This window comes from Grampus griseus (genome assembly GCF_964374135.1).
Source record: "Grampus griseus genome assembly, chromosome: 10".
In the NCBI taxonomy this organism is placed as follows: domain Eukaryota; kingdom Metazoa; phylum Chordata; class Mammalia; order Artiodactyla; family Delphinidae; genus Grampus; species Grampus griseus.
Window position 1 is genome coordinate 60587947 of NC_139004.1, and position 16401 is coordinate 60604347.

Sequence of the window (16401 nt, forward strand, 5' to 3'; positions counted from 1 at the left end):
ATCTGCATCTTTGAGCTCATCTGAACATATAGCACCAAGAAGTAAGCAGGAGATCAATGTTGCTTGGCACCATTGGTGTCCATCTACAATCAATTTTACTTAGCCCATCACCGGGTTTGTAAACTGGAAGTCAAATATTGCCCATGGGCATTTTTTTAACCAGTAAAGTGTTTCAAGAAAGCCTGGAATTTGAATGCCTTTGGTACCTCCCAAGGTATCTATCTGATTCATATATTCTGGCCAAAATATATTAATAATAGCTCTGACTTGGTTTGCAAAGTTTGTTTCCTCAGGTAAATTCTACTGCAGGTTTTATCTCACTAGAGGAAGTTTTCAGTGGCCCTGCAACTTCACTATGGAATCAGAGTGTCTAAGTGATGAGTCTGTGGCTGAGTCCACAGTCTAGAAGCTGGCTCTGGGCTCTGGTACATGGTCTCATCCTAGGGTCTCATCCTGGCACCTGTCAGTCGTCCTAGGGTTAGGGCACATGTGCTCAGAGGGCTCCTCTGCAGCCTGTCAGTTTCACAATAGCTGCTTGACTCACCCAAGAGTTATGCTTCTTTTGGTTCAAGGGAGTTTGCTACATACCAGAAAAATGGGTCTGGGTTATCAGGAAAATAAGATGGAGGAAGGTGACGCAGACTCACCAGAATAAATAAGGGAAGTGTCCGAGGGAGGGCCAAGCCAACTCTTTACCTTAGGAAAAACTTGCAGAGGCTGTCCGCCATTATCTAGAATCCTGTAACTCGATGTGGCAGGTTTTGGAGATGAATTGGACTCAGAATGTTTTTGGCAAGGAATAGCTGCCACTGTTTGCTTAAGTCCATTTTAGAAAAGGCAACGTTGTGTGTATGAAAGCAGGTTTGGTACCCTTCTCCGTAAATAAAGCTTGTATTTAGAAAGCTTGCCCTTTGTTTGATAGAAGAGGTGCCTTCGTACATCATTTGACAAAGGGATTCAGGAAAAACAGACCACAGCACGATGGAAGGGCAAATGTTAACATTTACACACATCTCCAGTTGGTCCAGGGTCATTAAGGGGCCAATGTTATTAATGGGGAGGACTTCAGAGGTGCTTAAACAGAGAGTTATCTGCATCTTGACTCCAACTGAAAATATAATATCAAAGCGATAAGCTGGACATCAATGTTGCTTGGCAGTCATTGTTCCTTTCCGTCCAGAAATAGCCTTGTTTATTCAATCATAGGAGTTGCCAGCTGGAAGCCAAATATTGCCTAGAGGCATGCTTTTTTGACAAGAATGCCTTCTGTGAGATAAGCACTTCCCAGTTCTCTGCAGTCCCCACCAGTCATTCTATTGCATACATATCTTATTGGGGGCCTGTGGTGCGCAGGCTCTGCTCCAGGTGCTGGGATAAGCAGTGAACAGTGGATGAAGTCCCTGCCCTCAGAGTGTGCCTTTAGCTCTACCCCAGCCACTTGACACGGTGACATACTTTCCTGACCCCTGAAGGTATTTGCACTTGTCATTAAGTGAGAGTGAGCAGTCCCCAGCAGCTGGTCTGTGGAGAGCAGCACAGCTTCACTTGGGAGGTCTGTGGTCCCCTTCAGAAGGGAACCAGCTTGCAGCTGGGGAAGTGACTGAAAAAAATTATATGGAAACTGGACAAGATCTCTCTGGTTGGTTGGTGTCCCAGTTCTGCCCTCCATTGTGAAACACAAACTGGAACCCACAAACACTTGCAGGGAATTAATCCCACCTCTAGGAAATCGGGTGGTTCTTGCGTGCTCTACAGGAGTATTGCGGGCTTGCTTGGATGTGAGCGCGGGAGTGGACAGGGCACCTGCTGGAAGTGAAGATAACTGGGATTTAATTAGCTGTGTGACAGGAGCAGGGCACCCAACCTCCTTGTTCCTTAGCTTACTCACTAGGCCAGTAAGCGATTAGGTTTGTCACAGGGTTAACACCAACTTGTTATGTAAATGTCCTGTTCCCTGCCCAGTCTAGATTTAAAAGTAGAAAGTACCTTCTACAATTATGTGAAATAAAGCTATATTTAGCACCAGACAGGGTTTTGTTCAGATAAAAAGCTGGTGAGGATTCAGAGGTGCTGGCAGGGAGCCCTGTGTGTGGGAGAAATGAAAATCTACAGGAGCCTTCCTGCTTTATTGCTTACAGCTCCAGAGACCTGAGCTGAATGGCACAAACAAAGCACGATTCCAGAGCCAGAAAGAGCTCTCTATGACGGCAGCCGACGTTACTCCAGACGTTAATTATAAGATGGGTCAAATGTGACAGGTCCATGGTATCAAATAAGGGAGACGTGAAAGTGTGAAGAAAATCAGCTGACAGAATAGGGGCTGTTGCAGAACAGGAAGGTTGGCCTCAAAGACACTCGTGGCCAAGGGCCCCATGGATGATGGAATGAAAATGGCCAGTGGACTCATGCAGTAACCAAATTCAACCTTCTAGTGATCAAAGAAACACAAATTAAACAACAAATTTATTAAGTGCCGGGTACATGCATGACTCCCTTTCAAAATGCCCAGCATAGCCAGTATGGCTTCTCCAGGGTGGAAGAGGAGCTTTCAGCTGTTGATACGCCCCGGGGATGTATTTGCTCTGACACACTGATGCTCCTTCACCTCCCGACCACGCATGGTCACCACTGAGAGCCTGAGTGTCCTCCTCTAGGGTCCGGTCTGTGTCACATCCCCTTGTGGAACATCAAATCTATTATGTCAACTTTACAATCACCGGGCTGGAACCAAGAGTCCATGCTCAGGGTACAGAAGGTGATGAGAAGCCTCCAGTGTTTCCTCCATCGCTCAGCAGTGAGGCAGAGAAACAAGCGTCAACCTCAACAAAGACTCAGCTTCCTGCCAGACTGTGACCAACAACAGGACCAATGCTGACCTTTAAGGAGCTGATGTACCACTCCGAGGTGGGGGCCTGCCACAGTGGCCATGTCAGTGGACCTGAGAAAGAAGACCAGGCCAGGACCCACATCAAAATCCCACCTGTATCTTTTCTCTTCTTTCTAGGGACTGCAGGGCAGAGCAGACTCCTTTACTTTTTGTCTCACTACCCACACACTTGAGCCCGAGCAATCTCTCCATCCTGTAGCCATGCCCCTTCTCGTCCTATAAAAACATGTTGCTAGAAACAAATTCTTCCTCCACTTACTCTTCCTTATAAACTGTTTTCCAAAGACATGCAGCATGCAAAGTGTTGCCAGAGGGAGATTCTGAGTCTCTAGAATTCGAAAGAAGAAAATATTTCCATCCTAAACACTAGATATACCTGCTTATTTGCAATCCTCGCAAATTCTCCTGATAATTTTCCAGTGTCGTCATTCATTTCAAAGCTTTGTGTTGGACAAAGAAATGCAAACTCATTTCAAGCTGGAATAAGTGGGACGGCTGCTTACCAGAATGGCTCAAGCTTGTGAACATGTGAGTAGCAGGGTCTCATTAGCTGCCTGGCTTAATAGGAAGAGAACACAGTGGAATAACAGAGGCCTGATCCCAGACCCCTCTCTACCCTTGGGCATGTGCGTGCACATGTGTCTGCCAGTCTCAGCAGCGCCAAAACAGATTCAGTATCTGGCTGTGGGTGATGAACTGGGGCTGTGACAGAGGCCTGGAGTATCTGTTTATGTGACTTGATACAAGTCTTGATATGACAGAACCTAATACAATGTGGGATAAAAGCTTTGAGGACTAAATGATGTGTCCAGGTTTCTGGGGCAGAAGAGGGAATTTCCCAGTTCCACCTGCGGGGATTGTTCTGACACCTATAATAAGACCTAAACAGATAGAAGCTGAAAGGACATTGACATTAGGGTTTTTGTGAGATTTAGAAGCAGGCAGTATGCTTTGAGATCCATGGGTCAACCCATGAAGCAGGGAGGGCAGTGGTGAGGGGACTGCCACGTCAGCAGGGTCTTGCAAAGGGCCTCCTTACCCATTGGGCTCAGCAGGTGTGGATCCTAGGGCCCACCATTCTTTTAGGGGGTCCATGAAAATGTCTTAATTTCTTTTAAAATCATGAGGAAAAATGAACTATTAGTTCCAGGCACATGTTTTAATACACAATATTAATCTTTATACCAACACAATTGTAAAATACGATTTCAGATGGGTTTTTGTGGAGGAAAGGGTCCACAAAGGCAAAAGTGCTTGGGCCCACAGAAGTCATAACTTGGCCCTGATCTTGCTGATCTGGAGCCTCTATGGAGAAGGCACCTGGGCAGGGCTGGTTCCTAGGGTGGATCTGGGCAGCAGCAGCAGCCTGGTGAAGGCCCTGAGCAGGCCACTATAAGCGGGCTGGTTGTGAACATGTGGGAGATCTTTCCCCTAGATTCCCCCAAATAATGGAGGGAGACAGTGGGGGTGGGTGGATGCTCCGGTCTTGTGGTTTCCTAGTGGGGACGGATGCTAAGGTGACCTCCTCATTGTACACACCAGATCATGAGGCTTGGGAAATTCAGGTTACTCTGTGTAGATTTTGGGGAAATAACTTAATCTCTCCAAGCCTCAGCTATGAAATGGAGATAACACCATCTAGCTCAAGGGGTTTTTGAGAAGATGAAATTAGTCAGCATATGCCAAGTGTCCACAGGGTTTGGGTCCAGAGCTGTCCACCTGTCCTCAAAACTCTCCCACCTGCCCTACTGGCTCAAGATGGGCACATTACTGGTGATGGCCAGTAGCTTAGACACCTTTTATTATGTACTGTGTTCTATTTTTTTTTTCCTTTTTGGCTGTGTTGGGTCTTCGTTGCTGCATGCAGGCTTTCTCTAGTTACGGAGAGCAGGGGCTACTCTTCGTTGAGGTGCACAGGCTTCTCATTGCGGTGGCTTCTCTTGTTGCAGAGCATGGGCTCTAGGGGGCACGGGCTTCAGTAGTTGCAGCGTGTGGGCTCCGTAGCTATGGCTCGCATGAGCTCAGTTGCTCCGTGGCATGTGGGATCTTCCTGGACCAGAGATCGAATCTGTGTCCCCTGCGTTGGCAGGTGGATTCTTAACCACTGCACCACCAGGGAAGTCCTGTACTGTGTTCTTGAAACAACTTTCCTTGACTACTTGGTGTTTTGAAGGATGCTTTTTACTATTTTTTAACCAAAAAAAAAAAAAAGTTGAACTTTGCTGCTGTTGCCCAGTTTTTTTCTCTTGCTAAGTAAGAATATTTAAAAAAAAAAAAAAGCCACCATGGTCTACTACTGTCTGGCTTCACCATAATTTCATAAAGAAGGGATACCTTAACACCAAAAATGGAAGACACAATATCAGAATACAGAATGGTTTGTCCTGAGAAATGACAATAAACAACCTGACACTGACATTCAAGACATGCACACATGCATGCACGCACGCAGGACCCTCCGTTTCCCAGTAGGGAGCATACTGAACCATACGTACTGATAGGCAATAAAAATAAGGTATGTCATTGCCTAGCTGGGCAACCGAACAAGCCAGGCCCTCAAACATCATCTACTATTTCCCATCATCACTAATTTAATTCAAGCCTTCAGGAAGCATCTGCTCTATGCCCAGCACTGTACTGGGCCCTGCAGGGGATGCAGAGTGAGTAAGCCTGAGTTCCTGTCCTCAGAGAGCAGAGACAGGAGAAGGGAAGGAAGACCCAGGTAGCAGAAAACAGGTCCTACCCTGCACTGGGAGCCACAGGCTGTGGACCTGCAGAGGGGCAAGCAGGTTCTGTTAATGTGTGACCTTGGGGTCAGTCTGGAAGCACAGGAAACAGAAAGAACTTTAACAGAGTCTTCTAAAAACATGTTGGCTCCCATGCAGGAATTACAGGCAGAGGAGAAAAGTCTTTCAATGTTCAAGTTGCATAAAATGTGTACGGGGCCTCACCTTCTCTCCTGGGACACCTTGCTCCTGAGAGAGCCCTTTAGGGAGGAAGAGAGGAAGGAAGGGAGCCAGCTCAGTGTTAATGTGCGTCCTTCCTGTGCCGGGTCTGACCCCAGGCTTCTCGTGATTTCGTGTAACCCTCATCACAACCTGACGTGGCTGTTTTCATCCCATCTTGAGAGACGAAGAAACTGTGGCTCAAGGAAGAAGATGCACAGCTGAGATTTGAACCCAGAGACTTTGGTCTTCAAGGTCCACACTCCTTCCCACCTGCCACATCACCTCCTCCACCTGCATAATTCCTGGGACCCAATGGACTGCAGAAAGTGATGGAACAACAGAATCTAACTGAATAATCAGTTCCATGAACAACAGATCAGCGAGAGAAGGGCCTGTAGCCTCCACCAAGTGACATCAATCAGAACAAGCTCGTTGATTTGTACACCAATGACCAAGCCACACAACAGAGCTTGAGATCTCCCAAGCGACCAGCTCCTGTTCTGAGCCTTACTGAGCCTACCTGAGATGGAGCCACCAAAAACAATCAGACTGAACAAGAATGTGGCCTCTGAGAAAATCTGATCTAAGTGTGATCCAGACTTCACAGCCCGCTCATTACTTTTCTGTCCCACATTACAGATGCTGCCTTGGCTTTATGAAATGCTTCTATCAAACCGCCAGAGCAAGCAAGGAAATTTGTCCAAATGCCCTGATTTCATGTATTTTTTTCCTTCTCAAAGGTAAGAAAAGAAACTCCATATGTCCTCCTGAATAGTTGACAGAAATCTGCTAGAAAAATTCAATGCAAATATGTTTCAGTTCTCATGAAACATAAGGCGCTCCGGCAAAGCCTCTACAACCCGTCAAAATACATTCTCCGTGAACAGACTCACGTCCCCAACGACTGACTTGAAAGAAGGTGGCACAGAATTGTGGAAAGAAATTGGAGTATGAACCTAATAAATTAGCATATGTAATAAATTGAAACATGAAATGTAATGGAGATCAGAGAATGGACCTCTAGGAATGTTTGGGTTCTTAAATCGTTTAGATTTTGATGGTCAAAGCTACCTATGAAAGAAATAAGATTTTTTAAAATTGTGATAATTGAAATGAATTTTTTAAAAAAATTATTTCATTTATTTTATTTTTGGCTGAGTTGGGTCTTCGTTGCTGCATGCGGGCTTTCTCTAGTTGCGTCGAGCAGGGGCTACTCTTCGTTGAGGTGCGCAGGCTTCTCATTGCGGTGGCTTCTCTTGTTGCGGAGCATGAGCTCTAGGGGGCACGGGCTTCAGTAGTTGCGGTGCATGGGTTCAGTAGTTGTGGCACACGGGCTCAGTTGCTCCGCAGCATGTGGGATCTTCCCGGACCAGGGATTGAACCCGTGTCCCCTGCATTGGCAGGCGGATTCTTAACCACTGTGCCACCAGGGAAGCCCGAAATGAATTTTTTTAAATGTGCTATTTGCACATTTAATTTAGTTCCAGAAATAAACCCACTGGTCTGTATGTTTCCCCATGGTCATTTTCTTTCCCTTCCTTGGTGGAGTCCCTGTTGTTTGATGTGGGCACCTGAGCAAGGCCACTCCAGGACCTGGTGATGGTGAGAGAGGAGGGGAATGCTGGGGCCACTGCCTTTGACCATACCTGCCCGGGCAGGTGTAGGGCAGGCAGGACTTCTGTCCTGGCAGAGGAGGTGATCATAGTTGTCAATCTCTTTTGCTTAGCATACTGGCTGTTCCTCAGAAAATTATTTCCTGATACTCACTGGACACACTTCCCCACTTGTTGGCGGTAACCAGGGCTCTGCCAGGGCACGTGCTCAGCTCCATAGTAGCCCAATGACACAGGAAACCACCTTCCACGTTCACTTGGAACAGAGGTGGCACATGGCAACCAGGGTGATCTTGATAAATGTAAGGTCCTCCTTGTTATGTCTCTGCTGAAACCTTTCCAGGTGCTTCCTATCTCACACAGAATAGAAGCCAAAGTTCTCCACACCGCTGGCTTGCTCTGGCCCCTCCCTCTCTCACTTCTCCAAGCGCTCTCCCCGTGGCCACGTTGTCCCAGCTACCCTAGCTCTTTAAGCCATTCCTTGAACTTGTCAAGGTCATTTCCACCTTAAGGCCTTGCATGTTTTTCTCTGCCTGGAAAGCCCTTCCTTTAGATCTTTGCCTGACTTTTCCCTTTGTGTCTTCCGGGTTTCAGTGGGAAACACAGTTGGTCAGAAAAGTCTGGACCATCCATGACTCATACTCCTTCCAACTCCATCCGTGAGCATCCTGCTGAATCTCCTTAGCGCTGATCACTATGGACTTCTTCCCCTGTATGTGTTTACATACTTATCAGCTGTCACCCCCAACAGTGGGTAAATTCCACAAGAGCAGGGACCTTTTCTCTCTGGTCCCTATTGTATTACAGCTCTTAGAATAGTTCAACAATTATTTGTAACAAGGATTGAACAAGAATTCAAACTCCAGAACTTGTGCCACTACCTCTCATGGGAAGTTGGCATCTTTTCCTTATTGTCTCCTGTACGTATTTCTGGCCCTGCAAACCTGGGGGAGCCATTCATTCCTTTGTTGGAGAGAATATTAAGGACCTTCCTCTCTTGCCACATCCCTTCCCCCAAAAGAACAAGTGCACATACGTCTCAACACACTTATTAAAAAATGATCTCTTCCCAACCAGGGGTGAGAGGTGGGTGGTAATTATGAGATCAGTTGTGAGTTAAGTATATTCTAGGGCATACTTCTGGACTATTGCATTGCATCCTTTATCAATATCTCACAAATTTAATTACTCTGCCTTTAAAACATGATTTACTATCTTAATAGATAGGTCCTCTTCATTTCTTTTATTTTTTCTAAGCATTTCTAAGTTATTCTTGACTTTATTTTATCAGGTGATTTTTTGAATCCTTTTGAAAAGTTAAAAAAAACTTCTAGTTCAGATTTTGATTTAAATTACAGTAAATATCTACCCTCATTTTGGAAGAATTCTTCTTTACACTGTCTTTCCTACCAGCAAAACTGGTAGGTTTCTGAGAGATCTGCAGTCTTCTTGTTAAGCTTTAATTTCACATTTTTTTGTTCCTATTGTGGTTGGAATTAATTTCCATTTTATCTCCTCACTCCTCCAGTCTGGTTTGAGATTCATCTATAAATTTTAGTTATGAGATGGGGAGTTCTAATGTAAATCCCAGAACCTATTGAGCTGTATTGCGTAATTGTGCCGAATGATATGGATCATGAATAGACTTGCTACTACTAGACCTTTTCTTTGAATAGAATGAATTTTTATTTTGCATTTATTTGCATTCAAAGTTGCTGTATTCTTTTCTTTTTTTTTTATTGAAGTTGATTTACGATGTGATGCTAGTTTCAGGTGTACAGCAAAGCGATTCCGTTATATGTACCTATCTATATATTCTTTTCAGATTCTTTTCCCTTATAGGTTATTATAAGATGTTGAATATAGTTCCTTGTGCTATACCATAGGTCTTTTATCTATTTTATACATAGTAGTGTGCATAGTTGCTGTATTCCTTTACAGGCTCTTTTTATCTCAAGTAAATGTTTGTGATCTCTGACCTTACCCTGGGGATCCTTTATATTTCTCCACACGTTTTTCTCCCATTCTATGCAATAGCTATTTCAAACCCTCTCCACAATCCTGACACTCAAATTTCACTATCCCCTCACTTTCAGAAGGCAAACTTGCCTTCTAGTTCAGAAAGCTAGAGATGTAGCCAAGCAGGACCTTATGGGGCCTTCCCAGGACAGACCGTCCCCTGCCCCCATGTCCTCTGCCTGCCTCTTGTTTGTAGAAAGACTTTAGCCTCCTAGGCCATCCCTGAGTTCCAAAGAATAAATTTAGAAGTGAGAAAATGCAGAAGCAAAGGAAAACAGTCAAGCAAGACAAAATAATGATAGTTTAGCCATTAAACAAAGTCAAATACCTTTAGTTCCTCTCAAGGGCTATAAGATAACATTCTGAGCCATATCCTTTGAGCTGTTTTGCAAATACTGAAACCCCCGCAGGTGGAAAACATTAACTGCATGCTGACCACCAGCATGTAGGCAGGCCCCAGACAGGCTGGAACCAGAAGGTTGATGATGTTGACTCCCCATTACCTCACTACCAGCCAATCAGAAGAATGTACACAAGCTGATCATGTGCCCTGCAGCCCTCTCACTCACCCTACCTTTAAAAACCTTTCCGTGAAAGCCATCAGGGGTTCCGGCCTCTTGAGCATTAGCCATCCCCAATCTTGCTTGGTGCCCTGCAATAAACGCTACATTTCCTTTCACCACAACCCAGTGTCAGTAGATTGGCTTTACTGTGCTCAGGCAAGCAGACCCAAGTTTGGTTGGGTAACAGAGGGGCGGAGGGGGGGAAGCATAGAACATAAAACAAACTCTCTTCATCTTCCTAAACATCAAATTTACCCACTTACTTGTATCTGGACTATTCTGTCTTTGACATTCCAATGCCAGTGCCCCATCTGTTTTCTGGACCTCATCCTCTCCATTTCCCCAAGAGTCCCTTATTGTTGGACACTTAGGTTGTTTCAAAGTTTTCCTAGTATAAAAATATAACACTTGATGAACTGCATTGTGATATACCCTTGGCTGCTTGTCCAGTTATTCCTTAGGATAAATGATTGAAAGCATATTTGCTGGATCAAAGGGTGTGCACACTTTGATTGCTTAGAGTTACCAAGTCACCAGTGTGCTAATATGTGTTACTTTGTGGGTATTAGATTGCCTATTTCCCTGAACTCTTACCAACATTGATTATCGTTCTTTTTAACCATCCAATTTGTTAGGCAAAATGGCATTTCATTATTTCAATTTGCATTTTTATTGCTTGTCTGAACAAACGATAAACTTTGCCCTGTTCATGGCTGTCTTCCCAGTGCCTCAAGGCGCTTTTGTTGAATGGAAAAAATGACTGTGCACACCATATGCCAAGTTCTGGGCTAGGTGTTGTATTGAATACAGCTGAGATACAATTAAAGTTGAATATTTTTTCATATGCTTATTGGTCATTTACATTCTTCTTTTTTTGCTTTTATTTTTGGTCAATTGTCTGCTTATGTAGACTGCCTTTTTATCTATTAGCATTATGAGTATATTAATTCTCGAGGGCTCAGTTCATCTTTTGCCTAGAGAAGAAGATGTTCTGTTGAAGCCCTCATAATCCAAGAGAGAACCCAGAACTCTTTTCCCAGCCGTGCAGGCCCCTCCCCCAAACACACAGGACACAAGCGTGGGAATGAGTGACACCAGTGACAACAGGAGTGAAATGAAACCTCACCTGTTCAAGCGCTGTGGATAAGAGCTGTAGCTCTAAGTGGACAGCTAAAGCTTCTCTTTTTTCCTAGCGCAGCAGTTAAATAGAAAGTTAGAAGAGGCAACAGGCATAAGGTCTACTGAGATCAGTGTAGCTTGTAAGATATAAGTGGGGATTGAACCTTTAGCGCCAACTGAAGATGGAGACATGCTTCTCAAATAAGATACTACCTGGGGTGAAAGACACTGAATCCTCATGTGGATGGTGAGTCATTTTACAAGGGTGAGACACACATGGACAATACTTGATTTTATGTTAACACTGTGATATCGACAAAAAATTTTTCACAAGCACATTAAACTGCAGAAACCCACAGCTCTGGGTTTTCTCAGGCAACAATCAATCTGTCTGCTTATCCATTGACCAGTACTGTGTTTCTATATGACTTGATGCTAGTAAATGGGGAGCAGCTGTGAGAAGATGCACAGATCTGTCTCTTATTTGAGGAGAAAGACATTTATTACTTTAGGGAAGTCTCAGTACTTTGAGGAGAATTATTCCGTGAAACTATGAATATGGGAGTTATCTGCTGGTCTGTGACTCCCTTGTGAAACTAAAACACAATGATTCAGCTACTTGTGATAATTAATAAACAAAGACACTTTGCTTTCAGGACATTGCGTGTACAAATTTGACTATAATGCAAGAATTCACTAATATGGGCCTTCAACAAACACTCATGTTCCAAAAGCTTGACACATAGGACATCTTTTGTCATATAAATAGTGTCATAAATGATACTAATATCAGGAAACAAAAACCTATTTAATGCCTTACATGTCTAGAACCATGGGGAGCAGGGACCTTGGGGATCACTGCTTTAAGCTTGGGGAGATAGGGTTTTGTGGGAGATTCAGCCCCTGCATGTAGTCTCCAAAGTCAGGCCAGGAGTTCTTGACCTTTCTTTGCGTTCTTCTCTCAGGAATGCAGCACCTGCATATCCAGGGGCAGATGGTTCTAGGAACCACTTCAGCCAGGACTTTCTTCCATAACCATTGGCACAGCCACCTGCCTAGTGGCAGAGGGGAAGCAAGTGCTTATTCCCGGGCTTGAAGGATCCCAAGGTTTGGAAGGTTGACCATGAGGTTCAATGAAACCAAGATGACTTCAATTAAAAACATGGCCTCTAGGAATCCAGGTTTCTGGGCTGGCCCCAAGTTTTACAAGCTGGTTCTTCAGGTAGTTAAAATTCAGATGGCAGTGACCATCCTTGAATCATCATTGGGCCCCCAACACCCAGCCAAAGTGAATCAACTGTAGGGACAAGTCTGCCTACAGCGAAGGGCTGACTCCCATCAAGAAACAGCGTGTTTCTAAAATGGTTATTCTGCTGCTGGACAAGATTGTGAAGCCCTAATACCTACATGGGTTGTCATACCAAGGACACTGAACTGCCACTGATGTCCCTGTGTCTATGGGAATATGCACATTCCTCTGCTTTGGCTCCCGGAGAGAAGAACCTGCGATAGAGGCAGGAGGAATGGTGAAGTCTGGATAAAACTCTCTCTGTGTAAGGGATCCTCGTGGTCAGGCAGAGGCCATTAGCAGCCAGTTAGGCATTTGGATTTCTCCACTGCTTAGTCACAGATACTGCAGTGAGTGTTTGTGAACTGGGGACTCTGTGTGTTTTCCTGTTTGGTTACTGTCTTAGTCTGGTTTCCCCAGAAGCAGACCCTGAGACAAGGATTCGAGTGCATGGAGTTTATTTGGGAAGTGATCCCAGGAACCAGTGGAGGAGGGGGTGGGGCAAGGCAGGGAAGAGAAGGCAGCCAGATCCAGCTGGTCCTCACTGCGGGTGCCCAGAGCCAAATCTGCTGGGGAACTCGGGGCATCAGTGGGTAGCACACACTCCGTGGGTCACCACCTCAGTGGAGGCAAAGGAGTGGAGTATTTACACTCTTCCCATCAGTCACTGGTTAGGGCTGCTTCTGGGGAGGGGAGTGTTATTCTCTCACTCCCAGCCTGCCTTCTGCACAGGAAGAGGAGCTCCTGCTGTGCCGGGAGCCCCCAGGCAGATGGACCTTGGGCCAGTGTGCAGTAGCACGGTAAAGAGATAAGGCAGGCACGAACAGCTTCTGGAACAGTTTCTTTAGCCCAGATCCACTCCCCGACCATGGCGTGTGTGTGTACATGTGTGAGCGCTGGACAAACTAGTTGTGGTCGGATTACAAGGGAAGTCATAGTTACTCTGATCCCGAAGATGGGAACCTGGGAGGTTCTGACGTGCTATTTTCCCCATTACATTCTTCAGAGCATGATGAAGCACCGAACGTGGCTACAGACCTCTGGCCTGACACTGCACGTGTGGACGGGACATAGGCACTAAGCTGTTCCCTCAGTGCTAACACAGGGGCATTATTTCACGACAGTGAAGTTTCTTTTCCTTGAGGTTGTTAAAGGGGCTGTGAGGTTGTTAATATTTGCTGGGCTCTGGCTGTGTGCTACCTCTATGCTGCATAATTCAGTCCTCCCAGCTCTATAAGGGGGTATGATTATCCCCATTTTACAGACACGGCCAACATGTGTTTGTCCAATCAACAGTGAAGACCTGGACTGGTTTTTAGGGATCGATATAAAAACAAGCCAGACTTGGGCTTGTCGACAGGCTGGGAGCAAGTTCAAGGGCCGCAGGGCAGCTCCAGCTGCTGAGTAGAGAAAGGATTGGAGGGGCCAAGGAGGGCAGCTAGGAGGCGGGGTGTAGGAAGCAGGCAAGAAATGGCCTTGGCTTAGAACCAAAGTCCAAAGTTTGCAAACTGCATGGATGTGTTTCACAGTCAGTCTAATCCTGAAGCCTATCTCTATACCCTTCTGCTTCTAAATAATCTTCCATAGATGAACGTATATTTCTGTTTTCCTTTAATCAGAGTAGCCGATGCCTGATGGAGAGAGATATATTGATTACCTCTTTTTGTTTGCTATCTGGGTTTTTACATACACAAGTGATATCTGGTTGACTATTTAATCCATTGATTCATGGTCGGCAGTGGGAAGGACTTAAACTTTGAGAAACTGACACGTTTGGGAGTTTGAATAAAAGCAACTCCCCTAATTTCCTGCTCAGCGAGGGCACAGGGCAGGATGGGGGCAGGATGGAGGGCTTGGCCAAGCACCCAGGATTTTCCGCCTTTCCCTGTTCACATTCTGCCCAGAAGAGCACAGTACAGACGGATGGCCGTGCCTCCAGAAGGTGAGGCCTGCAGGCTGATGAGGGGCGTGTGTGCGTGGCTCATCCCAGCCTGGCGTGCTGCTGGTACAGCATGAGCTTTTGGTGCCTTGGGACCACCAGGCGGCAAAGCCAGTAGGATGTGGAGCCAGTGTAAGAAATAATGTGATATTCTTCAGTTACCGTCTGGCTCTCAGCTCTAGCAGACAAATGTGACTGTAATGGGCCATCGGTTCAAGTAACAGAGAGGATCAGAGCCCATAACCATTGAAGAGGCAATGGGTCGGAGACCATGTCCTGGGGAAGGGCTGCCCGTGAAGGCCAAGATCAGCTCTCCACCCACAGAAATGCTGGGGGAAAGAGATGTGTGCCATCCCCAGGCAGAGGACCCGGCAGGTTTATGAGTGAGGATTCAATGGTTATGGAGGCCGGGTTGGGAATGAATGCAAGGCAGAGTCTGAGGTGTTGGAAGGTTCAGGGCCTCAGCCATGGAGGATGGTCCCCACTTCCCTTGGGGCCTGCTCTGGACCACCTGTGGTCATTCCTGGGTTGGCCAGGCTCCTGCACAGTACCCCAGCTTGGCTCTTGAGCAGATGAAGGGGACTCATTCACCATGCACGTGGGTTACCAGCAGCCTGTTAGCTTAGATAGCCTACTCTCAGAATAGGGAAAAAATTGATCCTAAGTACAAAGAAGTCTAGATGTTACCAGATAAGATCTTATCTGAGTTCCAGAAGAGGCAGCTTGTTGTAAAGGAAGGAGCCTGTGATTTGATGCCAAGCAGGTTTGTGATGCAGCCTCAGCTCTGAAACTTACTAGCTGTGGGCCTTGGGTAAGTAGCTTTGTGACTAGACTCAGTTTCCTCATCTGCAACATGGGTCTGTGTCTGCCTCAAAGGTTTTATATTAAATGAACTAACTAACATGTGCAAAGTGCCAGGCATGTAGGAGACATTGAACAAATGCTAGCTTCTTCCCCTTGCACTGGAGGCAGCAGGGATATCCTGACCAGGGGGCCAAGTCTAGTGTGAACGTACTTGGTGGAGCTGTAGTGGGAACCCAGGCATGTGCTGGAGGACGGTGGGCAGAAAGGCTGGGATCCCTTTCTGCCAGTGGCAGGGTCTATTTTCTGTGCCTTCCACACAATGTCTCTTGGAACTCGATGGCCAGCTTGGGGGAAGGAAGGGAGGATGGTGGGACTGAAGATCAGGTGGTTGGAGCTTTGGGGACCCTCAGAGCAGCAGTCCTTTTATCTGTTTAAAGCACTGGGATTCCATATAAGGTTTGTTTGAGAAAGGCTTCTGGCTAAGTCAAACAAGCCAAATCTGAAAACTGCAGAGATAAATGATCCAGAAGGCCACTTTCAACAAAAAGACTTTATACTATGAAATGACACGTCATCATTGGCTAAAAGAGGATTGGCTAGATGTTCTCAATCCACAGGAAACATTCCTTCCTGGGAGAGGGTGGGGCGGGAAATAACACAGCTCTTTACCAATGAGAGAGACCATGGGTACTACGTTATAGAGTCGAAATGTAAGGGCTGTCTTGATGAAGAATAGGAGATGAGAGGTCTTGGGAGACTTCCAAGGACACGCGGTGCTACTTTCCTGATTGAATAACAGCGTTAATCAAGCAGAGTTTTCTTGGGTTCTCCCAAGTGCATAGGGATGGGCATTTTAGAGAGTGCTCTTTGGGGTCCCAGCACATCTCTGCACAAATGCAGAACCTTCCCCCACACCCCAGCTGCAGAAACCAAGCCGTCTGCAGGTGGTTTCACAGAGCTTACCTTCTTCAGCTCTTCCTGGACACTCTGGCTGTTGTCTTCAGAGGACAGACTTTCCTTCTGGTTCTCAGACTCTGTCTTGGGCTCGGACTCCTGATCCTCCCCAGAGGAAGTTTCCTTCTCACTCATTTTCATTGCCAACTCGTACAGCCTGTTTGTCCGTTTCTCTTCTGCAGCGTCTGCGCCGGCCTGTGGGTGCCGAGCCTCACTGCAGGTGTCAGTCTTTGATAAATCACCAGACACCTAAATGAAAGCCAGAAT

The 16401-nt window shown here is 46.0% G+C and overlaps 1 protein-coding gene across 1 annotated transcript in view; it reads right to left on the reverse strand.

The window, feature by feature from the left end:
• Positions 1 to 16401, reverse strand: part of MYRIP (myosin VIIA and Rab interacting protein) — a 220482-nt gene that overhangs the window by 20774 nt on the left and 183307 nt on the right. Inside the window, exon 11 of the mRNA XM_082664731.1 lies at positions 16144 to 16383. Within this exon, the coding sequence (XP_082520857.1) occupies positions 16144 to 16383 (240 nt within the window). The remainder of the gene's footprint in view (positions 1 to 16143; positions 16384 to 16401) is intronic.